The sequence below is a fragment of the Ruditapes philippinarum genome, unplaced genomic scaffold (assembly GCF_026571515.1).
Source record: "Ruditapes philippinarum isolate M1 unplaced genomic scaffold, ASM2657151v2 ctg3335_1_1_1_1, whole genome shotgun sequence".
In the NCBI taxonomy this organism is placed as follows: domain Eukaryota; kingdom Metazoa; phylum Mollusca; class Bivalvia; order Venerida; family Veneridae; genus Ruditapes; species Ruditapes philippinarum.
The window spans coordinates 70,934-97,811 of record NW_026863762.1 but is presented as its reverse complement, the minus strand read 5'-3'; the positions used below and the strand labels follow the sequence as shown (position 1 = coordinate 97,811).

Below are 26,878 nucleotides of genomic sequence, written 5' to 3'. Positions count from 1 at the left end.
TATTTAAAGAAGTTTATTGATGAATGCAGAATTACATTGTTTCAGACAAATGTTCAATAAACAATATACGAGTATACATAATAAGAAAATGATTTTTATCTCTATAAAAATCTGTTGGCTGAAAAAGAGTCTAAGTGTCTTTGTTCTTGACCCTGTTGCACCCATCTAATACATGATTTATCCAGCCATTGACTGTTGGGTGTAGAATGTTAAGGAAAATACTATAGTTGTTCCTCTTTCTGCAACCGCGGGTCTTAAGTGCTAGACCTAGGCTGTAGAACCTCTTGTTGGACAACTGTATCATGTATGGACCCCCAATATCACCCATGCACGAGTCACTGAAAAGACATGATAGAGATAATACCTCTTTCTGTAATACTATTCAAACTTTTAAGATTTCAATTTAAGCATCTAAGATTGTGAATGTTTTACCCTTGTATACAATGAAATCAATTGATTTATGATGTTGATTATTAGATGTAAAAATTAATGTACTTTCTTTTAGTGCTCAACTTTTTCAGTTCCTTTACTTTTAATGCTCAACTTTTTCAGTTCCTTTACTTTTAATGCTAATTGAATGTCAATTGAACACTTAATTGTATATTGGAATTTTGTAATAACATTAAAGAACTTTTATAAAAATGAAAAAAAAAGAAAATAAAAAACAAAAAACAAACCTTCCTTCAAACTCCTCACCAACACAGAAAAAGCGATCCAAGTCAATATTCTCATACCTCCTCTCGCAATACTTCGGTTTCATAACTGGCCTCTGATTCTGCATCATCTTTGAATGCAGTAGACTTGTATGATATATGTTATCTGGTGCATTACCCCACCCGGCGGTGAATGCGTCTTTTTTATTCGGGAACGAGAGTAACATTTTGAAGTTCGTATCTGCATCACTAAGAGACTCATTATCTTAAAATAAAGAACTTACAGTGTTACATGTATAGACAATGTCAATTTTTTCTTGATCAATGAAACATAAACAAATGAAAAACATGTATTTGAAAATTGTGGACTCAGGTGTATTAGAGGTTATGGTAATTTCAGCGTCTTTCAAAGACCCAACCCCAAGCGTCGACCCCCTCCCCCTAGCACCGGTATTCATTTCAAAACAAGAGCCATCGCCGAGCGGGCAACGCTCGTCTTTTATGACTTTTTCTAAAAGCAAACAAATGAAAGCTTAATACAGATCTTTCAAAAAGCAAATTTAAGAAAATGGTTTCCTTTTTTTAAAAGGTCGGTTCAGTCACACTCGCTGTTTTGTACAAGTATGAATCATTCCATAAACAAATGACACAGTTAAGAAAACATGAATAAGAATATAAGCAAAACCCTGACGGTTCACTTCTTTTACAGGTCAATGTTATGTTTAAATGATTCAACATGTCTGTCTGGTCTGTCCAGGTATGAATTAATTCCGTTCTTAAACAACAAAGTATGACAACTTGAACTTAAAGAATGTTGTGTTTAATTTTAAAAGTTATTTCATTTATAGATGCAACAGATTAGCCAGTTATAGGAAAAAACCAAGAGAATTTTATTTAATTGACCTTTAAAGTCAAGGTCACTTAAAGGTCAAGGACACATCCAAATTATCCAATAAGTATGTTTGGTCGCAAGTCTTGTTTTGTCAAAGTGTACAAACGTAGCGAAATAGTGACAACAGAATTTAATTATTTGACATTGATGGTAAAGGTCATTTTAAGGTTAAGGTCAATTCAACCTATTATATCACCTTGCAAAACATGTTTTGTACAATTATAAAGATAATCCATTTACTAATTACTAAGAACAAATAACTAAACAATAAAATTTGGTATTCAAGGTCAAGCTCCCTTTGAGTGAAGGTCAAGGTCTGTCTGGTTAATTTTAAGATCTATCCAGTATTGTTCGGGAAAAGAAAACATCGAGCTAAAAATGACAGTGATATTTTCATATGTCTTACATGTTCTATAAATTCACTTAGTAGGTAATATTTTTCACCAGTATATGTTATCTTCAAACAAAACCTTCTTCAAAAACATTGCGTGTTTATTTAAAATTTCAATAAACAAAAACCAAAAAACAAAAAAAATCCGATAGCTTATGTAAATTTTAACATCCGTAACGATCACCCTGGCATCATGAAGTTTATTTGCTGTGTAGGTAAAGCCCCAGTCACATTAGAGTTTACGACCAGTAAAGACCAGTTCACGATCACCAGTGACCACTGGTCGCGGACAATCTTTAAAACGTCTTACGACGGTCATCGGTGATCTTCGATAGTCGCAGGTTATCTTATTTAGGTCCCACGACCAATTTCAGTCGTAGAGAGGTTTTTGAGCTTGCACAAAAACCTCTCTGCGATCAAACAGGTTGCTAGTGATCTTATAAGGTCTTAGGCTGTCGCACGATCGTCGCTCGAAAGTGCGACAATCTTACGACAGTCTTTACAAATTGCCACTAGTCACTGATAATCTTGAGTAGTCTTTAGTAATCGTGTGATGGTCGTACGACAAGTTGTAGGTGATCGCATGACAGGTCACGGGTAGTCGTAAGTAATCCCAGGCAATCTTGAGAACATCGTACGTTTGCTGATGACCTGTCGTGCGATTGTCAATGATGATTGGTCCTACTATAATTGCAGAAGTAAATTTATCTGTTCAAAGAGGGCTTGGTCGCAGGCAATATGATCATCGGTTTTACACGTCGCCGGTAGTTGCAAGTAATCGTAAGCTCTATTGTGACTGGGGTTTTAAATACCTGTTGCGATACAAATTGGCCGCAAATATTTGTCTAAGACTGGTCTCTCAGTTTCATTCTGTCCGAAATCCAGCAAGGCTACATCGTTAGCATGAATACCAAGGTTTCCTATTTCTTCTCCCGTATAATTGTCATGAATCATAACATCGTGAACGATTGGCCAAATCTCATTTGTGTCCTTTTTGAATATGTCGTAATCACTCAGATAAACATTCATCTGTAAGAAGAAAAGACAATTTAAAAGAAACGCATTTGTGAAGGAAATATAAAAACATCACATTGCGAGACAATAAATTTTACAACATATTCAAGCCCATTGATAATGTTACAAAGATAACCCATGCATTCAAGCACATGTTTGTGTCAAGTTACCAATGGTAACCGGCACATTTTATTTTTATCTATTTAGCAAAGGTAGTAAATATGTATTTTTATCTAGTTAAAAGGTAATAGAGAGAAATTTACAATTTCTAATACTTTCTGGTGTTATCTCTGGCATGTTCGTATTGATTTTTGTTATTAATTATGTACGTTTTATGTTAAGTTTTCATGTTCATTAAGTTTTCATTTTATTTTGTTGGTCTTAGTCGAAAGCGTTTAGCCTAATTCTTTGATTAAACAAAATCACTTAATATATGTACAAACCCTTGACGCATTATACGGAACCACTTGGTCATCTATTTTTCTTGACACACAGCTAGCAGTTGTGAGAAACCACCGGTCACAAACTACGGCACCCCCACATGTATGTGGCATGTTTTTGTCATCTAAAACACTCACCCAACCTAGCCAAGGCCATGCCCCCTGTGGAATTGAAATGTAGATCTAACATTTAATAATGTAAAAAATTAACTTTACTTCTATTGATCTATGATAAATTAAATACATGTATATAGATGTAACATTGTATGTAAGAAATGAATAAAATCTGAAAAATTTATAGTACATATCAAAATAATAATTTGTTTTGATTAGAGTACAACAAGTGGTGTGAAAGTAAAAATGATCTGTTTATGATGTTTATTTCACTCACTGACTACTTGAATAGCGCTGATTGCTTTTCACCACTCTCCCTGACCGTGTTATATAAGGGCCTTCAGTATTGCGGTTAATCTGATCTCATGTTTGCTCTTTACTTATAACAGGATCAGCAAAAATATTGAGTTGCATGGGGTCAAAGTGAGAGAAATTTTCTTCTGTTTTCAAAAGATGTTGCCTGTTACGACGATATACAGTTCCGTCTTGTGTAACAACAGAATATGACCTTTCATCATGTTTGTTGATGATTTTGGCTGGTTCCCAATTTTTTCCTGAACGAATTCTAACGGAGTCATTTACATAAAGGGGGCATAGGGGCTTGGCGTTTTTGTCGTGATTTTTCTTTTGCGTAAGCTTTGACCTATCGTTATTTTTTATGACGAGGGAAGAAGATATGGTTTTAGGTTGTAACAGTGTGGGTGTGATTGGGAGAATTGACTTAGTTCTACGACCCATAAGTAACTGCGCTGGTGTAAACACACCACAGTCGAGGGGTCAAGCAAAGCTGTATACGGGTTGTGACCACTTTCTTTTGCTTTAGTAAGTAACCTTTTAGCAATTGAAACAGCTTTCTCTGCCATACCATTTGATCTTGGAAAATATGGAGAAGATGTTTTATGCTCAAATTTCCACTCGCGCGTGAAATCTTCAAATTCTTGCGAGGAAAATTGAGGTCCATTGTCACTGATTAATACATCGCATATACCATAACGCGACATATGTACTCTCAGTTTTTGGATAACTGTGCGGTAAGAATATACCGGTCAGCGATTTTTTTACATATATATACAGTTTATTTACAAGACTAGTAATATAATGATATGATCAAGTGATCTTACTACAAGTGTAGCTGGTCAACGACTGACGGATAATTCCAGCCAGGTTACAAGTATAGACTAGCTATAGTTTGTTCTAAGATAACAGTATGGTAAACATACTACAATAAGAACCCCTAAAGAATGTCCAAAACGGCAAAGTTGAAAATGGTTCATGCTCGGTTTGATTGAGCCTGTTCATGGGCGGTACTGTCAAGTGCAAACAACCGTCCACACACACTACCGCCGACTTAAGCAGAATTCAACATTTAAGATGAAATAACAAAAATTTGAATTTGGAATCATCCGCAGATGTGTTCATACGGCGGTACTCATGGAACCTTCAATGTGACACTTCACTGCCATTCCATGAAAAGCGGCATATGGTCCCAAAGTAATAGAAAGCGTGTGCCCTAAACGAGAAATCAATGGGCGGAACTACACAAATGAAATTTTGAAGAGAATCAGAGGTTATGAAGCCTGCATTTCACAGACAAGACGTCAAAAGACAAAATTAAAAATACAGACAACATGTCCTAAGGGTGATTCAACATTATTCAAGTTGGAATATTGGAACACCAAAAATAGAAAAAGCCAAATAGTTGAAACTAGAAATTAACAAATTAAACATACAATTTCCGTTAGTCGTATACTGGTATTTAAATGGCACAAACAATTAACAACCGGTAGAGAAAAAGTAGAAGATGACCGTGGAAGAGGAATAAAGTCTAAAAACGGTCCGTGATTACGTGAATCCAGAGTGCCTTGGCAGATGACCGACGTCTGACCGTCCTAGAGCTGGCGGAAATGTTTAGTTTGCCTTAGTTCGCGGAGTTCCTAATTAAAGATGTCAAATGTAGAATTGCGTTAATACTCATGTGCATGTAAAATCGATTTTATAATAGTTTTAAACAAATATGTATCGAATATCATCATAATTGATTTTATGCCGGTAAAGGATTTCAACCTACGGAATAAGGCTTTTTTTCATATGTTGGAAAGCGTGATTTATATGTACCTAACAGAATCAAATTAATTTTTGACAAGAAGATCACTTAATGTTAATTATTTAGATTCACGATAGATGGATACCAGACACCTAAAGACACAAACGCAGAGGCACGAGTCACGGGCACGCTTGAGAGGGAGACATGTTTCTAGATAGGATTTTAACTGGTGAAACGTGGCTGTGTTTATACGATCCAGGTTAGTACGTTATTTATATGCCGACAGTATGCATCAGTAATTAATCTAGAAATACTTAATCTGGGTTATTTCAGTAAAAGCATTTTCGCAGTTCTAGGAATGATCTAATTTATAGAGTCTCACAATTCTATCGATAATATAAAAAGTTCGTGTTCAGCGGTCAGGTAAACGATACATATTCATCATGTGTTGCGACCACCATGACATGATCTTACAGCATTCTGTACCATCCAATACAACTGTAAACGCTGATTACTACTCAAAGATATTTATAATTCCGCCATTATTGAATCATTTTAGAAATATACTTTTTTTTTCAAAAGTGTATTTCTTTGAAATATCACCAGTAGAAAATCATTGCATGCCTTCAGATGTTGCGGCGAGAGCTTTCCGCGCATTTAAGGAAAAGCGTCAAGATATTCCGATAGAGAATTGGATATTGCATCAGGACAATGAAACCCCGCACACAGCTGACTGCACCAAGCTTAAAAAAACCTTCTCGGATTGAATCTTCTGTCGCATCTACCATAATTGCTCCATCTTGCGCCATTTGATTTTGCGCTGTTCCACACCATAAAGACTCAACTGAAGGGGTATCGTTTTCAGGCGCTTGCAGAAATTCGAATTGCTACCAACAACCTTGTCGGTCAGTAAGGCGAGGACTGGAATAGGTCGATAGACAGTCAGTGCATCAACCGCCACCAACTTTGCATCGAGTGCAACTTTATTGTGACGTCGCATTAAATTAACGTTCACCGTGTGGCGGCGCATGATTGGTGTAACGCATTGACTCTGCTATAGTGCTGTTATTTGGTATAAAGCGTGACACTCCATTCGTCATCGCTAGGAAACTTCTGATCTCTGCAACAGTTCAGAGATTATGTCTTAAAAATATTAAATCGTTTCATTTTTTTCTAGGGTCTTCTGTCATTCCATTTCCACTGAACATGTACTCAAAGAATTAAAATTCACGCTCAAGTAACTCACATTTATTTTTATTTAGAGTGAAAGTTTTTTCAGGTCAAGACGCTTTCAAATGTCTCAAGTCCTCTGTCATGCCAAACTTGGTTACAAAGCCATGATAACATCACATGAAATATTTCTTACGCCATCAAGACATGACATGGAGTTATATGTCTGGAGCGTGTTATGGACTAACTTGTATTGATAACGGTTTCCGATTGTGTTTCCCTTAGGCTTTTAGTACTTCCTGTAGAGTTCAGCGACCTTACTGTGTGTGACTGTTTATTTCTCTGCTAAGAGAAAAGATTTACGCTGTAACATATACTGGAGCTGTTATAATTTGGTTTTAGAGTTAGTTTGCGCCTGGAATTTGTCTAAGAAGGTCACTTGAATTAGTCTTACACCAAATTTTAGTTTTGTTTTCAATTTTGTATCATTAAAATACGGAAACGTTTGCTTCGAACTTAAACTAAGTCTTTGGGATCATCTTACAATAATATGTAGTGTAAAATTTTACACTAGGGTATAAGTTTAAGGTTATGATTGGTTTGTTTGTTTTTTCGGCGTACTAACACAATGTTAGTCATATGGCGCCGAAACAGAAAACTTTCAGACGATATTGGCTAATACAAGTGGTCAAAACTTCTTCACTTGCTGGAGCTAAGAGATGAATAGACTTTATTCGAATCCACTTAGTGGCGTTTGACTATAATGCTGAATTAAGCCGTGGCTCAAATTCTGATGCCTCAAACATAAAAGGGAACCCCTCAACCAAAAGGAGGTCAAATTAATATGTAAGTTTTATCATATTCCCCAATCCAATGAATATCAGCTGTAAATGCATAATTTTGCCTGTTATTGTAATTGAAAATTTATAAACTCATAGCTTTAGCTTCAATTTGTATTGAATAATCCCCCAACAAATTTCTTTAAGTTCTCTCAGCGTACTTTAATGTCTTAAATGTCAAGTTCACTATGATAATATTTTTGCTCATAAGAAGAGTTAGAAGGTATACATTAGTTTCCAAACTGTAACATTGTCATGCATTGAAGAATTTTAAAATACTTGGCATTAATGTCTACCACATCAAGATAATATGTCGCATTCAAGACCCTTGTCCCAAAGTGTTAAGTTAGCTATAAATAGCACTTCATATTTCACAAGAACAATATTAAGCAATCAATAACTTTCAGTCTCTTTTCTTTTAATAATACCTGCATGCTTATAATTAGAAACTTTTTCGGGCGTATTCGTCACATTGCGTGACTTATTTTACTTCTACTTACCTCGTTAGTAGTCTGTGAGCCCAGTGCTATTTCCGTATTCCCCGAGACACCACACTGTCCATAATCTGAAAAAAGCACATACCATTCTGATAAATTTCTAGGCTATTTTAATCATTATTTAAATGGCTGCAGAAATTACGCTAATGAAATTTTCGTTCGTTCCAACTAACAATATTAATGCTGGGACAATAATAAAGTAGGGACATATTAACACTGCGACAATACTGATGCTTACATATATATTTACTCTAGGACAATACTAACGCTGCGATAAATTAACGCAGGAACAGTATTAAAATTTGGGCTCTTCTAACGCTGGGACAGTAAAAACTAACGCTGGGAAAGTAAAAACTAACGCTGGGACATATTTACGCTGAGAAAATATAACAGTGGGACAAACTATGCTGGAAAAGTGTAGGGTCAATACTAACGCTAGTAGATTTAATTGCAATGCTTTAATTTCCAACATTTAATGTTTCCAAATGCCTTAATAGTGTTAACGGATCCATAAGACTATGACACACCTTATTCACGTGTTTTACAAGGAAGATTTTAAGCATTACATCAAGTTACTATCAATTGTCTGAATTATATTTTTATAGAAGAGTTCTTCAAGGTTGAGATCACTACTAAAGCCCTCATGTCCCCACCTACAGTTTAATCCTTACCTTATCAGTGACTTTTATTGTTCACAGGAGTACACCTAGAGAACGGTAGGTCGCTGTTTCCTTGTCTCTGAGTTTTGCTACACCAGATATGCAAGAAAGTTGCAACATGACGTTTACTGTGATAGTGAAATCAAACTTATACAATCATGTCCAAAATCTGAATTTATTGATAATTAGCATGATTGTTAGACAGTACACTCAATTCCGATTTCGCTGGAAAGTCGACATCGATCTGACCTGTGTGAGGGTCAGGGTTAGTGTGACTTAATTCAATCAATCAATCAATCAATCAATCAATCAATCAATCAATCAATCAATCAATCAATCAATCAATCAAATCAATCAAGTCAATCAATCAATTAATCCAATCACTTGTTTTGAGTTGGTTTCATTGTAAATATATGTTTTTAAACAAATTGTATATGAAAGTTTAGCTGGAAAGAAGGAATAATTGTTGATAATATATCATCATATGTATGATGAATAAGTATTCAAATACACGTTTCTTATTAATATTTAATACAATGCAATTATACGTTAGTAATACGTCAATTATTTAAAAAAAAACGCAATGCTTCAACTATCTCAAATAAAGCTATTTACGTCAATTATATCAAATAAAGCTATTTACGTCAATTATATCATATAAAGCTACCTACGCTGTGTACGTACGTTGATTATTTTTAAAAAAAGTTAAATAATATAAGTAAAGTCAGATAATTCAATGATCTCGAATAGAGCTATACATGCCAACAATCTCGAATAAAAGTGACATTGTGATCATTTTGTCATTGCCAAATTGAGCTGAATTTGCGATATTTTTAAAAGATTGAATGCTACAAATATGACTGATCAAGAGTTGATAGTTGATATTAGAATTTGTTAAGTTTGTTTGTTTGTTTGTTTTATTTTACGCCTTTTTCCAACAACATTTCAGTCCTATAGGCGGGTAGTTTCCTATCCATCGTTCCTGGAGAGTTACACCAGTACTAGACTACCTTCCTCCGCGCTAAACTACCAAAGAGGAAGGTTCCTGGAGAGTTACACCAGTACTAGACTACCTTCCTCCGCGCTAAACTACCAAAGAGGAAGGTAGTCTAGTACAGGTGTAACTCTCCAGGAACGATGGATAGGAAACTACCCGCCTATATGACTGAAATACTAATTTGTTAAGGATACCTAAGATATAAAAAGACTGCCTCACATTTATTTATGAAATGAACGGCGCAGGAATAGTGTAAATTCCGATGGGTATTTTGTGAATTACTTAAATTTCCTTAAACAATGCTGGTTTTATAGTTCTTGTGTTAAGTAATTTAACAATTTGAAAGGAATTATGGCAAATTTTTCACTTTCTATGACTTTCAACGGTTAATTTATTATATTCCCTTTGATAGATATAATGCCAATTAACTCGTATACAGTTTTGTGCGTCAGACATCTAGAAATAAAGCTATTATTTAAGTTATATTATATATGTATACCGTTTATAAAAATGCCGTTCTAATTTGGTGACTTTCAAGTCTTCAAAATAACTTGTAGGCCTTTAAGTCACATAAATTTAAATTTAAAAACATGCTGGTTTTGTCATGGCGTGATAGTCTTTATACCCTGTTATAGCAAGTGCTATACGACATAACGATAAAATACGATAAAAGTGTATGTCAATATATAGTTTTCCGATCTGATGATAATAACATCGACCTTGGACTACTTTTCTCTGGTCCAAAAAACTATATATATAGACCTCAGCATAGGCCTACAATTGTACAATACACGCCAGTTCTTTATAAAAAAATTATATATGTCAATTATTTCTAACGCAATATCATTGGTATTAAACTATAAGCGTTAATTATCTCAAATGTGGCCATTTATGCAAACTATCTAGAATAAAATTATATTCCTCAATATTCTTAAATTAAATTTATTGTGTCAATTTTAACATATAAAGTTACTTACCCCACTTATCTCAGATAAAGCTTTATATTTATATGAGTGAATTAATTCAAATAAAATTGTATACACCAGTGATCTAGAATAAGGTCATATACGCAAATTATATCGAAAAAAGCTTTGAACGCCAATTATCTTAAAGTTATATACGCCAGTTATTTCAAATAAAGCTTTATGCGCCAGTTATAAATCTCGAAGTAATGTAGGCAAATTATCGCGAATACACTTATAGAAGTCAATTATCTTACATACAAGCTTTTTACGTCAATTGTCTCTCATGAAGTTGAATGCGCTCGTACATCATTTATATCGTATAAATTGAAATATATAGATTACCCAAAATAAAGCTATATACATGAAATATCTTAAATAAAGATATATATGTCAATTATTTCAAAAGATGCTTAATACGTCAATTATCTCAAATGAAGTTGTACCCTTCAATTATCTATAATGAAGATGTATGCGTAATTTATTTTTAATAAGTTGTATACTTAGTATCACTTATCTTAAGTAAAGTTACCGGTATGCGTCAATTACCTCAACCAAAGTAATAATTATAATACCTATGTTTTTCTCTGCTATGATATCTCCCACTTTCTCCAGGTCTTCAAATTTAGACAAGGTAAACACGTGTTCGATTTGTGGTTTTGAGGCTATTTCCGCCAATAAAGAATGGTCTATGTTCTGTCCTACTCCAATACAAAATATCTCGAAATTACCAGCTGCAAAATAAGCAATAACAAAGTTAAAATAAATGTTTTGAAATTTTTTTCTGTGGATTGATGAAAAAAATAAAATATACTCAAAACTTAGGAGCGGGTATTTCAGACTTTCCAAAAACACAATTACAAATATTTCGAATATTTTGTAGAAATATGTTGCTAAGCATTGTCATGGCATGTTTGGCATTAGGATATAGCCTGCATCAATTGCTCCTGGTCTGATAGTTATATATTTTTGCTCCACCCACTCAAAATCACACATCTGTTGATCACTCACTTAAAATCGGGAAGAGGCCTCAGCCTTTTGATTTTTGGAGAAATGATCGATTTACATGTAGAGCAAATATTGACACTTCTATAAATCTCAAATAAAGTGTATGTCATACAAAAATTTACTACCAAAAAGTAAGTTTCGTATAGATGCCAATTAATGCTGCTCAACACATATTATATTTAAAAAAGAAATGGTTTCTTATAAGGCATACCTTTAAAATACTATGGATTTATAAATAAAACAATTCCTCATTATCAACGTTAGAAAAGTACGGAATGCCGTTAGGGCCATCGCCTATGAATGTGTTAATCTGAAACGCGATAGTCGATAGTACGATGGTGAAAACACGAAATCACGAAACTACGATGGTGAAAACGCGATAGTACGATGATGAAAACGCGATAGTACGATGATGAAAACGCGATAGTACGATGATGAAAACACGACAGTACGATGGTGAAAACGCGATAGTACGATGATGAAAACACGACAGTACGATGATGAAAACGCGATAGTACGATGGTGAAAACGCGATAGTACGATGATGAAAACACGACAGTACGATGATGAAAACGCGAAATCACGAAACTACGATGGTGAAAACGCGACAGTACGATGGTGAAAACACGATAGTTTATCGTGTTTTCATCATCGTAGTATCGTACTGTCGCGTTTTCATCATCGTACTTTCGCGTTTTCATCATCGTGCTTTCGCGTTTTCACCATCGTAGTTTCGTGATTTCGCGTTTTCACCATCGTACTATCGACTATCGCGTTTCAGATCAACACATTCATAGACAATGGCCCTAACGGCATTCCGTAGAAAAGCCCCCTGTCATGTTTTTTTACGGTTGGAACCATACAAAAAATGCTAATCAAACCCGCACATAATTCTTTAAAAAACTTTCAACAAGTATTTTCAATATGTATTAAAAGTAATTATTTCATTGGTTTTTATCTTTATTATTCATTCATTCTCTGTGTTCTATATCATACATCACGTGAGTTATTTACTATATTGCTTTCTATGACGTAAAAGGCACGTACGAAATTTTGGCACGAAATGTGGGCTGAAATCGGAAAGAATTGGCACGTATTCAATGATTTCCGTGTCATTTCTTCTCACATGCAAAACAATTTGTTGACGTTTCTAGGTGGAAAACAAGAACTATTCCGGCAGAAATTTTATAACATGCAGAATTTTCAACTTATAAATTTCCTAGGATGAAATGGGCTTTACTCTGGATGGAATACTGTACCTAATATTTCTCTTGAAAGGAATCACATACTAGGCATGATTATTCTCCAGACAATATTTGCTTGTATTTTGATAATAAGATTTTTAGATAATGAAATAAAATTTCTAAGATTTATTTATTGAAACAGATTTTATTAAATTAAAAAGTGCTTTCAGTGTTTAATATTATATGATTTTCTATATAACATGACTTAAGTGATGAGCAATATAAATTTGAAATATGAAATGCATGCAGTAAATCAAGCTTATAACGATATTCTCGAGACCGCCGGATTTATATAGTTAAAGCTGAGAGGCCACCGATTTGAATCTTGGCCGCCACAACAGCATTGTCATAAGAGGGTAATCGATATATAAGTGGGGTTTTCTGAAATTTAAGTATTAATTTGTGTTCACCCTTGACATGATAATGTTATCCGAGGATAACTCCCCGATTGACATCACTTGTCTGACTTAATCACACGTGCCATTTCTGTATTTCTGGTATTTCAAAATCAATACATTATCCTATACTATCTAAATGCAATGTATACGTGTTAAAAATACGTTTGTTTGTTTCATTTTACACCTTTTCCCAAAAGTATTTCAGTCATATAGACGGGTATCGTTCCTGGAGAGTTACACCAGTACTAGACTACCTTGCTCCGTGCTAAACTAAACAAAGCATCTCCCGGGGATCGGACCCACGCCAGAGAGGTAACTGGATTAGAAGTCATCGACTCTAACCCCTCGACCACGGAGGCGGTTATAGAGAGATTGAAATGCATATCACCACAACGAACATGTGACTCAGTGACAACGGTTTTAAAATACCATGGCGATGACAACAAGTCTATGATTGTTTCAAAGGGTACAAGCAATTACCAGTTTTTAAGGTGTTTGCATTCATTCTGATACGTGTCATACGGTCCCCCTTTACATAACCTGTCTCCTCAGCGTCCGTGAGAAGAAAAACTGCACGCGTAGCACCAGTCAATCGCGGCAAATTCCTTGTAATAACTATGTTATGTACTTCTCTGCCCACTGCATTCAAAGCTTTAGAGATGTCTGTCCCACCGCCAGTTATCTGAAACACATTATATGTACGAGCACGTATTATAAAACCACCGCCAAACAAAGTTTGTGGGGGTATACTGGAGTCAGCTGTTGATCGGTCGGTTAGTTAGTTGGTCGGTCCGATGCAGATTTCTTGTCCGGGACGTAACTCAGAATGTACAAGATATACCAGCTTCAAATTTTGTAGGTAGATAGATGTGAATGAGTGGAAATGATGTACATAACAATCGAAAATTCCCTTCCTGAATTTTGGAAAAATTGCCCCTCGTTCATTTTTACAGTTTGAACTGAATCCGGGACATAAATTGAGAACTATGAAGGGTTCTGAAACACAATAATAATTTCTGAAACACATTTCTTCGACATGTTTTAACCGCATATCTCACCACAAGTCTTTTATCACCCATTACCCCAACACCCCTTCAACTGTGTGCTTTTTCCGTGTTTGTCGATCAATGTTTCTTCAACCGCCCAGAGTCCGTCCTTTTAAAGATGCATCACACTACCAAGTATCAACCCTGGATATTTCACCGTCATGCTCTTGAAATATTATTTGTGAAGCACAAAAATGATAAAAACTAATCTTGGTACAACTTACATAGATACATGTAACTTCGAAAATATGAGATATTAATACTGTTCAGGGCATAATAACCTTAGTCAATAATATATATCAGAAAAGTATAGTTAGCTTAGGACGCTGTCTTCAAATAAACTTCCTCTTCTTGATAGTACAGCCGATGGCCTTGGCATATTTTTGTCTTCTTCCCAGGCCACATGCAGAAAAAAATCAAAGCACAGAAGGCGCTGAATTTGTTTGGGTCTCCGAATGTCAGAAAGGTGAAGTTATGAGATTATAAACCAATTTGTTTTTGTATAGTGCCACCAATGCTTTCCAGTGTTTTAACTGTAGTAAATTGGCTATACGACTGATTGCAACACTGATATTCAATACAATGTTTATTTGGTTTAAAAAAATAAAAAAAGGAGTTGCCTCAACTGGGATTTGAACTCTAGACCTCTCGATTCCTAAGCGAGCGTGCAAACCCCTCGGCCACGGTGAAGTTACATGACAACGGTCTGAAGAAAACCATATTATTCTAAATTAGGGTTTGTAACTCATATTATTTTGACGCTAAACATCATGGAGCTTACTATAAGCATGTATATCTATAAAGAATAAAACAATATTAGAAATCTTCGACCATTCGGGAACTGTTTTGCTTGAAAATTAATACGCCTGTCATTTGACAATCTTTACGCAGTGATCTCCCCTGAATGTTTCGGCGTTAGTGTACATATAAAGGGAAGTAACCACTTCAAAAACTTCCGGCAATTTGCAATTAACAGCATCAGGGTCTGAAATTTCGCTACCATTATTTGTTTGGTCTGACGACACAAACAAATAAAAACACTTTTTCCAAATAAAATATAATTATAAGCATAATAATCACCTGTATCTTGTCAATCATTTTCTTGACTTCTGATTTGGACCGTGCGGTTTTATCATTCAGGTTGAAAACAATAGTTGGCTTATCATTGAACGTCATTAAAGCAAATCTGGTCCCATTTTTGCCTAGAAATAATCATATGTGACAAGAAATAAAGAATTGGCGATCGTTGGTACAATCTACTTTCAAAAATTGTAGAAGTGTGAATTAAATATGGAAGTGGCGGTCGTTTCTACAGGCTACGTTATACAAGTGTGAGAAAATTATGGAAGTGTCGATCGTTTATACGCAGTACTTTGCTTGAATTAATGTGAGAAAAAAAACATGGGAGTGTCGGTCGTTTGTATGGTTCTCTTTGTGTGCGTGTGGATAAAAATATGGGAATTTTGCTAGTTTGTACAGGCTACTTTGTACTTGTGTAAGAAAAATATGAAAGTTACGATCGTTCGTACCGACAACATTTGGATAAGGTAGAGAAAGATTTGGTTGAGACTATCGTTTGTATGGACAACTTTGTATAAGTGTGAGAAAAAATATAGATGTGACGATCGTTTGTACAATCTTATTTGTATATGTGTGAGACAAATATGAAGTGTCGTTTGTTTGTACGTTCTACTTTATGTACGTTGGATTGAAAATATGGAAGTGTCGATCGATTGTACGGTCATCTTTGTAAACGTGTAAAAATCTTTATTTTTATATAATTTACCCATAGTTCAGATGTTTAATACAAATGTAATCGGTTTATACAGCTTCTAACTTAACTATAAAATTCGATCGACATTATACAAAGGTGAAATATACCTCCGGACGTTTCGTTTGATACACCAAAAATATCCACAAGTAGTTTCATAAATTTTTTCGCCGAATCCATTGACCTGTCCCCAATGCTGGAAGATACATCGACAAGCAAAACGACATCAAGACCACTTTTACCAGGGCTTAAACGAGCTGAAATTTAAAGAAATTTATCACAAACATTACGACATCAAGACCACTTTTACCAGCGATTATAAACGAGCTGAAATTTATAGAAATTTATTTCAAACGTTACTATATAAGGACCACTTTTACCAGCGATTATAAACGAGCTGAAATTTATAGAAATTTATCTCAAGCATTACTTAGTCTATATAAAGACCTCTTTACAAGCGATTATAAACGAGCTGAAATTTATAGACATTTATAATGTTATGGCGTAAAACCCAAACAAACAAACAAACAGGCAAGTCCGTTTTAGTTTGAAAGTATAGTTTAGATGGTACTTATATTAGGTGATGTTTAAGATTCATATTAATATCTTGATTATAACTGATTTAATAAGCATCCCAAAAAGGCAAATGTGTGCATAAAAGAGATTTCAAATTCCATTTGTTATCGTAATACATGTACTTAATTATAAATAAGAATAAATGTAAAACAAAATGAAATTACACTGGGCGCCAGTCTTTGAGCTAGTTGTCGCCCCTGCCAAACTGTCAATCATAGTTTCTTTCAAATGACTGGCAATATCCTTGATGGTGCGTCGACCTGTTGAATACATAAGAATACAGTCACTGCTGAATACAAGACTGCTGTCACAGCGACTGTTGAATATATGAGAATTACACAATACATGTACTTGAGAAAACACAATGACTTTTGAATAAATGAGAATAATTATGTTACTGTTGAATGAATGAGACTAACACACAATCCGTTCATGTTGAGACAATAACTTGGTTATTGGTACATGAAAAAAAAAACATTGTGACCGCCGAATACATTTATAGGCAGTAGCTGTTCTTACAGTTAAGATTTATTATACTTTTTGATGCAATCGAAGTGCAACGTGGGACAATGTTTAATTTATGAAATTTAAGGGACTCCGAACCTTTTAGGTTTTTAACATAAAGGAACAGGCTATATTTTTTCGAGACTTGAGCACCAGTTAATATAGGTCTTGACTAATAACTTATGAATATCTTGAATCATTCCCTCATTCAGTCTATAAAAGAAAAGAGTGAGATTTCTCCGAATACTTACAGCAGCCGTGTATATCATTAGTTATAAAGATTGTTGACAGGTTATATTACCCTATAAAAACGGTTGTTTGTAAATATAACCCGAGCCGCCAGGCGAGGGTTTTATTGCAAACAACGGTTTATATTCGGCCATTAAACCTATAATACTGCAAACTTCCTTCTTTTAGAGAAAAAGTGATATTTCTTTATAAATTGACAGCAGCCGTTTATATAAAACTATATAAACGGCACGATTATCAAATGAAAATTGACGTTATAAATGTGCAGTATGACTAAAAAAGGATTGGAGCACCACACTAAATACCGTATTCAAGTATATACCGGACAAGGCGGTTGAATGATAAACTGCTAAAATTTTGCCTTTTCACCAAACAGAATGAACTTTAAAAGGTCTAATTCATCTTTTCACACTGATTTATGTATGATAACGAATGAAAAATGTATTCCGGTATATACCGGACAAGGCGGTTGAATGATAAACTGCTAAAATTTTGCCCCTTCACCCAACGGAATGAACTTTAAAAGGTCTAATTCATCTTTTCACACCAATTTATGTATGATAACGAATGAAAAATGTATTCCGGTATATACCGGACAAGGCGGTTGAATGATAAACTGCTAAAATTTTGCCCCTTCACCCAACGGAATGAACTTTAAAAGGTCTAATTCATCTTTTCACACCAATTTATGTATGATAACGAATGAAAATTGTATTCCGGTATATACCGCGGACAAGGCGGTTGAATGATAAACTGCTAAAATTTTACCTTTTCACCCAACGGAATGAACTTTAAAAGGTCTAATTAATCTTTTCACACCGATTTATGTATTATAGTGAATGACAAATGTATAAATCGGGGAAAAAACGATATTTGTGTATTTTATGATCATGATCATGCAAGCGTCTATAGGTACTGCTCCAATCCTGTATTGACATTACTTATTTGAATGTAACTTTTTTAACTCTCTTTGTAAAAAGTTTATTGATTCAAAATTCTCAAATCATCCTAATATTTATAAATTAGAATCTTTAATGAATAGCTTTGACCATTCAATTTTATTAAAACTTGCATTATTCTGCAAAATTATTATTTCAAAATTTAAATAACTCATTCTCCTGAAAGTCCTGAATTTCTCAACTTTATGAATGTATTTACATAGAAACAATTTAGATAACTTCTGTATAAGACAAATTATGTCCAAAAAGTAGTCTAGTCAAATGTTATGTGTTAGTCAAATTGATTTCCTTATTATATATAATTTTATGTTTATATGTTTTGTTAATTACTTTTGAATAACTGTTCATTATATTGTTGATATATCATAACCTTATGCATATTATATGCCTTGGTTTCGAATAAATCTTGAAAATCTTGAAAAAATCTTGACTTAAATCCATTTTAAAAAGCTTTATAAATGTCACGAGTATCCAATGAAAAGTGACATTACAAACGCGCAGTATTATTAAAAAACTAAAGGCTAACGGTCACGATTGTCAAGTGAAAAGCAGCGTTACAAACATGCAGTATATAAAAGATAATATTTTCAGTATAACGTTATATAAAATAACAGTAAAAATAATCCAGTCTTATCGACCTACTTTTACAAACAGGCATAGTACCATCCCATCTGCGGCCTTTCTGGCAAGTTCTTGTAGCTGAACCGTAAAGTACGAAACCCTCGTCACAAATAAAAGAAGCTTTGCTACCAACAACTCTTCCCTCCGTATATACATGGCCATTGTTTGGAGTTCTTAACTCAGGGCATTTTGACTCTAAAAGAAATAAAATTCAAATCTTAAATAGAACTATTTGTGTTCGCACTTTTACGCGTTTTCTAATGTTGAATTTTCAAAATCAGTAAAGCAAATGATAAGTTTAAATGTGAATTTAATCTTGTCTGAATATGTGTAAGATGTGTTAGTGATCGTCATGTCTTTTTACAATGAAAACACCCTAAAATAATTAGTGCCTTGCTAACTTACATTGAGCGGGAGGGTGTCGGGGGAATAGGGGGATAAACTGGAACTTAATGCATTGGACGGTATATCCACGGTGGTTAACCAAAACGGCTTCTGCACGGTCATCTTTGCGTTCTCTTGCTTTTTACGAGTCAAGGCGGTTTCTATCAAGGAGAAAAAATCCGATCAAAACACGGATATGTAAGTTTTAAAAGTTTTTTTTGCACGGAACATAATTAACATTTATGTTCAATATTTCATTTGTTCCATTCATATAAGTCTGCATTAACTAGACAATAAAGACAAGAAAAAGATAAGTGTGATTCCTAAGTGAATGTGTGTGTGTGGGGGGGGGGGGGGGGCGGTGAAGTGTCAGGTATGTGGAGGCGGTGAAGTGTCAGGTGTGTTGGGGCGGTGAAGTATCTTGTTTCTTCTTGCGACTTGTGAAGCAGCATCGGACGTACTTATAGATCATAATTTTACGGACAAGGATATAGTATGAACTAACATGGACAAAGATTAACTTTGTTTATTTCTTTTGTTTAGTCAGAAAGACTAAACGTTCATGCGACCAATGCACCCTAACAGTTATTTAAATAAACATAAACGAGATAAAATGGATTTAAAATACCCCCCCCCCAAACACACACACAAAAGAAATGATAAAATACATACGTGTAAAGTCCAAGTTCAAACAGTACAAGTCACTTCCGGTCCATTTACCCTTTCGACACTTCCGGTCGCGTTGCCGGTAGGCGGTCAATATGTAACCATCATCACATTCATAACGCAAAGTCCTCTTCCGGTCGTCGAAGATAAAAGAACCATACCAGGGTTCCTCTGGAAGTACACAGCCGTATTTCCTTTTCACTGCGAAAATGAATAGATTAATACGTTTCAGCAACGCTATAGAACTGCGCACTGATTTATTGAGGAAAAAAATAAATCATACACGGTATAATATGAAAGGGGAAATGAATGTCGCGGTTTGTTGAGGGCACCTGTAAATTTTCCGCTATACTTCGGAAACTGCACTAGAGGGAAATTGTTTGCTGTATTATTAATAATTAGCAAGATGTTAGGAATGGTCAACAACATGATGAAAGAAGCAAATAATTACATAATTACTGAATAGCTCCCCTGAATAAATTTTATAATAAACTTATTTGCGTCAAAGTACACGTAAAACTATGTATTTACAATGTTATAGGCTAAGTTATAAGTTCTCCCCCAGAGGCTATATTGTTGTGTTTATTTTTTGGTGTTGTTGTTGTTGTTGTGTGATTGTTTTTTACTACTTCCTGTTTTTTTTTGCACTGCGCTCCGGTACTTAACACTTTGAAACAAGAAGGGAAAAAATCAACTTTTTAAAAAAAAAAAATTATAAACTGTAACATTTAGATACTTTCTGCTGTATGAGACAATTAAACAACAACATATTCAATCAAAATAAGACCTAATGGGCCAGAACATAAACCATTTTGAAACTTTATGTCATCATTTAATTCGTGGAAAATGGTGTTGGTGTAATACCCTTGGTTTTTTTTCTTTTGCTCCAGTTAAAATTACTAAAATTTAGATATTAAAACTTACTTTTTAGTTAGAAACTCAAAATTGCTTTCTTAACAAACAGGAACATTTAGAAAATGATGACTTTTCAGACGAATGCATACATTTAAACAGACTACTGTGATCTTTTGCAGAAATCAGTTAAATGTTTTTTTTGTTTGTTTTTTTTTTCTAAAAAAATCTTTAGTCTAAGTAAATAGATTTTAAATATTTTGCGCAAATACTTTGATATTTAGGTGTATGATTAAAATATGTCAATTTTGACCAATGTTAACACTGATCACAGGGAAATATGCCATTACCGTGAACTAAATGATGACGCAAAATTAGAGATTCTGATTATACTCCCTTAATCAATAACTACATTTGGTATTATCTAAATTTTATTTTTTACTTAACTTTTTTTTGAGGGGGGGGGGGGGAAATGGGCGGTTGGGCGGTGATAGATTATACTAAATCATTTTTAGTTTATACTGTCAATTTATCTAAACATGATGAGTCGGTCTCTAAGACGGGACATAATTTTCCTGACTGGATTAGTTAAATATCATTCAATAAATCACTTATTAGCGTGGAGAGCGCAAGTTATAGCAATTTATTGTAATTAATTAGGCCTATAATGACATGCGACTGAAATAGTGTGTAAATAATGTAGATAATATCTCTTCCTATTTAAAGTTAAAGGGTATGTGCTGACTCCCTCGCTACTCTCTTCTGTGGATTCGAAAAAAATCCACTGTGTGACAAGTACTTGCGAGCAGAACGGCAATGGTTTTACTTACGAATATTTCTTTTCCACACCAGGTAAAGCTGGGAAGTTGTCATATCATTTTTTACCGAGACGTGAGACTTTAAAACATTTCCAAAATAGTACCAAAAATAAAATTTGTTTTACGTACCTCTAGCATCTGTTGTTCCGAAGGAAAATACTGTAATAAAAAGAATCCATGATATAATACTTGTCAGTGTAATAGCACGTGGTAATAACATCGTTAAACTCTTTCTTCAAATCCGCAATATACAATATATATACTGAATGCAGTTTAAAAAAAAACAAACCCAGATCTACGTGTTCATCAATGATCCTATCTTCAAAACTTACTGTAAGTACTCTTACATCCGGTTTCTTTGTCACTTGAGTATTTGTATTCCGGAACCTTTAATTATCATAGAAAAACATGTCCTGTTTCTGTTAAGATTTAATTACTTCTTAGAATTCGCGGACAAAAAAAACATAAATCTTCAGTTCAAGGTCAATTAAGGTTTAATGACTTCTTAGAATTCGCGGACAAAAAAACATAAATCTTCAGTTCAAGGTCAATGAAAATTCGTACAAGTAGGCAAGAAGCGAGGTTTTACGCAAGCGTAAAATGGCTGCGAATTAATTGGTTAAATGGAAAGGAATAAGTCGTGTTTAAACATATTTTATTCCTTTTAATTTTTACAAGATATACAATGCAAATATATAGAAAAAATATAAAAATACATTTTGAAAGAAAAAGGGCTGGATCACAAGTTCAAATAACATTAGTAATTCTGTCCGTCCCTAATATAAATCTAAAAAGTATTGATATTATGGATAATTAATAAAAAATGCGAGTAGCATTAAAAAGTTGAATTCGTTGTGGTGTATACCGTCTGCAATTAAAAAAGAAATGTTCAGCATCTTCGGAAGCATAACCTCATTCATAAGATGCATTTTCTTTTAAAAAATTTCTAAATAAATCAACATTTAAATTGCTACATTTGTTACGAATTTGAGCATGTAAAACCGAGTGATACAGAAATTATAAGGAACTGTCGGTGGTTTGTTTGCTTAGGTAGCATTGGCTGACAGACGAACTATTCAAAAACTCGTTAATGTATAAAGCTAAACAGGACACCTTACCATATTATTTGTTACACATTTTTCCAGATACCGTTTCTAATAATGTGATATTAGCTATCAATTTTTTTTTTCATTAAAGGTCTTTTATTTCAATCCAAAGTGCTTCGGGTAAGGTATTTTCCAAATCAATTAGCCTTTTAGATACGAGCTTCTCATTAACATAAACTAAAAGTCCACCAGAGTGACACGTGTTGTCTTTACGGTATATTTGACTGAAATTAGTTAGTTTCAAGCTGTCAATATTGATTGAGTTGTCCAAATGTGTTTCCGTAAAACAGATAATATCAAAGTCTAACCAGTTATCTGTAATATATTCAATTTTATTCCTGATACTTCTTATATTCTAATGAAAAATTGATAAAGATCGACAATGACATCATTAGGCCCTGGATTTAATTCAATATCACCAGATAAAAGTATAAGATTTGATAAAAGAAATGAAAAATGTAAGATATACTGTTCGATGCTTCGTCAAAGTTCATTTGTCAAACGATTAAATATAACATAGTTATAAAGAAACAAATACACTAAAATAAAGATTGACAATATTCGAATAGATAAACCAGATTGCACGTCGTATTAATAACACATACGACATTAAATAGATAAAAACTTTCGTTAATGCTTTATACGGATAGCTACAATAACTTATTTCTTAAGTACCCTCTGAGTGCTGTTATAAAAAAGACCAATCGCCGCGCGGTATGCACTTAAATCATTCACTTCCTAAACGGATACAGGCTTAATACTAGTAAGATTGTACCGACGACGGGGACAGACAGGTAATCAAAACTTAGCAACATCACACCAAAACTACATCCTAGAAGACTGGATTCAATACAAAAACAGAAGAATAGGAAAGTTATAATAAGATAGTACATTATCAGCAAGATGGAATGCAAATAGAGATATTTTGATTTGTTAAGAACAGAGTAAAAATATACTTATTCAGAAATAACACATATTCATATAAGCACATATTATTAATTGGCAACATTAACCTGAGACAAACTTCGGAACTTGTTCAATACACAAAGTGAATACGTATATGAAGCTCAAAATAATTTATTCATAACATTTTACCGATAATGCAAATACCCCAAGTAGATGTTGCCAACCAATATACAAAACTCATGTAATTTTGAAAAAAAGGATATCATCAACACCAAAAAGAAACAAAAAAAAAAAAAAAAAAAAACAACAAAAAGCAATAAACGTTCGGATAATGCTTAATTGAAAAATAGAATGCAACTGAGACAAACACTTGAAAAACAGAGACATACTAGTATTGAAAAAAATGTTACCGCTAGAGTGTTAACGAACAAGTGTGGACGGACGACAGACGACGGACATTCAACGAACCTAAAAGCCCACCCTGAGTTGGTCAGGTGAGCTTAAAAAGGATTTTGCATTTCTTTATTACACTGATTATTTCAATTCTTTCCTTTTTTTAGAAAAAATCTTTACAACTTTGTACTCAAGTTTAGGATACACAGCAAAATTATTTCATATTAAATAGTCATTGATATTTTTCTCTTTTTTTATGTCGGCATGTTCTTGTGGAAAATAATCACACTATTTTAAAATCTGCCTTTGTCAGTTCTTAAACTATTATCTACATAATTTTCCATGTAATCCAATTTAAACAATTATAGTTGAAATTAGAATTAAAGAATAATAAAAAAATGTAGAAAAAGCATTGGTCTGAGAGAAAAATGTCTGTTACTGTAGACTGGGTAGTACTAAACTGTACTAAACACATTTTTGTTCCAATAACAAAAGTGAAAGAAATTAAAATATATTTTCGTTTATTTTTAAGCATAAGATTGAGACAATGGATGCCTAAACAAACTTTATTGGCGACGCCGGTGAGCGGCGTCGTCTCTTATGGAATGGTTTTTATTTTGGCCTATGGAAGGAGTTGTTATTATTAGCAGTTAATGTCATGTTGTATTAATTAGTATTATTTTGATTCGTAAAGATCAAGTAAACAAATATGTTGTTAAATTTGTATTTAATAACTTTATGTAAAAAGCATGTGCATTGTGATATTATTTTCACGAAATTGCAGGCTCAGTTTAACAGCTTGTACTATATATTAAATCTCAAACTTCTCTAACTGATTACCTCCCTTGGCAGAATTGTACTGATAAGGGGAGATCAGTGCGTAGGAGATTGTGATGTGCACAGGAGTTACTTCCCTTCTGTACTTTTTGCTACTTTCGTTTTTAACATGCGTTGTTGACAATTTTTAATGCATTAAAATAGAAATTTATTGTATTTTTGTGCTTAAATCATCCCCCTTTTAAATATCAAATGTTTACACTTCTATTCTTTAAGCCTGTGTTTTGACTTTTGTGATATTATTGACGTAAATAATCATTTGAGCCGCGTCACGACAAAACCAACATAATGGGTTTGCGTCCAGCATGTATGTAGACCAGCCTGCGCATCCGCGCAGTCTGATCAGGATCCATGCTGTTCGCTATCAGTTTCTCTGCTTGTAATAGGGTTGGTAAGCAAACAGCATGGATCCTGATCAGACTGCGCGGTGGGCAGACTGGTCTGATCCGGATCCATGCTGGTCGCAAACCCATTATGTTGGTTTTGTCATGACGCTGCTCATTTATTTATTCGTTTTCCTTTGCATTTTTGTTTACAGTCCTACGCATAAACCCAAGATTTCCAGTTTTCTCCCAAAATTTCCTATCTCTGGTCAGTGATCAGTGGCGTAGCTACTATAAGGCCATGTAGGCACGGCCCTACAAGTTGGTCAAGAAATTGACATTTTCAAAAGTCCCAAAAATACAATAAAACAGGCGAGGGTCGGCTAGTAGTGGATTCAAGCCGTATAGTCGAATCAAGTATGTGTGCATGATTAACCATCCTCAGTATAGTTTGTATGTTATCAAATCCGTTTAAAATTATTGTGTTGATAATTTTCGTTGAACATACTTTGGGGCTCACATTTTGCTCTTTTTAATCTGAACTTATGTTTGGCTATGCCCCAAGACATAGCCCCCCAGACCCCCTTTTATTTGCCTACAAGTTGAAAAAGCTGGCTACGCCTCTGGTGATGAGCATTTAATTATAATTACACGGCTTGTCACTGTACTACTGATAGCAGCACCCTTGAATGTTTTATGATCCTATCATGTTTCAAGAATGTATAGTCATATGTAGAACATTTTAGACGTAACGAAAAACTAAGATTTAACTTGAGATCCATACAATTTTTAATAATAGTTAAAGACAAAAAAAATTGGATTACATTAAAAACGGTTTTTAATCACTTACAACTCACAATGAAAATACTTGTGTAAATTACTTTCATATTAAAGGCATATCATACCTCAGTGATTTACATTATTTTTCTTTTTTCAGGAGCAAAATAATGTTTATTAATAATAATAATTGATTCATAGCATTATTGAAGCTTATCATTCTATCTAGTAGGAAAAGAGATGAATGTGATTAAAAAAAAAAAAAAAAAAAAAAGGTACCAAAATGATACAAGCAAAAAGTAAATAAAGTTTTTAAAGTAAAATTCTAAGTTCAAAGAGGAAATATCTCTTGAAATAAGGATGCTAGAGTTATGAACCTTGTCATGCATGATGTAAGTAATGACAAAGGACAATTATCTTAAGTCTAGAGTTGATGTCATTTATAATAACAAAGATAATTCTTAGAAATATATTAATTTTCAATAAATCCCTAGTTCAAAAATGAAATGGAGATAATTCTAGAAATACAGGACTTGAGTTATAAATCTAATCGCACCTGATATAGGTGTTGATAAGAAACATTTTTATGCCGCCGAAGGGAGGCATATTAAAATCGCACCGTCCCTCTGTCTGTCTGTCTGGACGTCCGTCTGTCTGTGCGTCCCCACTTCATTCGTGTCCGGACTATAACTTTGTCATGCATGGAATGATATTAAAATAACTAGGCATTAATGTCTACCACATCAAGACGATGTGTTGCGTCCAAGA

General features: G+C 34.0%; 1 protein-coding gene across 1 annotated transcript; it reads right to left on the bottom strand.

Moving 5' to 3' along the window:
- LOC132723260 (complement C2-like) lies at positions 1-22,041 on the bottom strand. The gene is made up of 13 exons (XM_060707936.1): positions 21,898-22,041; positions 20,105-20,299; positions 19,070-19,243; positions 16,880-16,975; positions 16,250-16,396; positions 15,449-15,570; positions 13,803-14,004; positions 11,248-11,406; positions 8,058-8,122; positions 3,394-3,552; positions 2,749-2,965; positions 678-918; positions 1-338 (listed from the first exon to the last, which is right to left on the bottom strand). Exons 1-13 carry the CDS (start codon positions 21,986-21,988, stop codon positions 131-133), a joined length of 2,076 nt encoding a protein of 691 aa, XP_060563919.1. The 5' UTR covers positions 21,989-22,041; the 3' UTR covers positions 1-130.
- Positions 22,042-26,878: the final 4,837 nt, after the last annotated feature.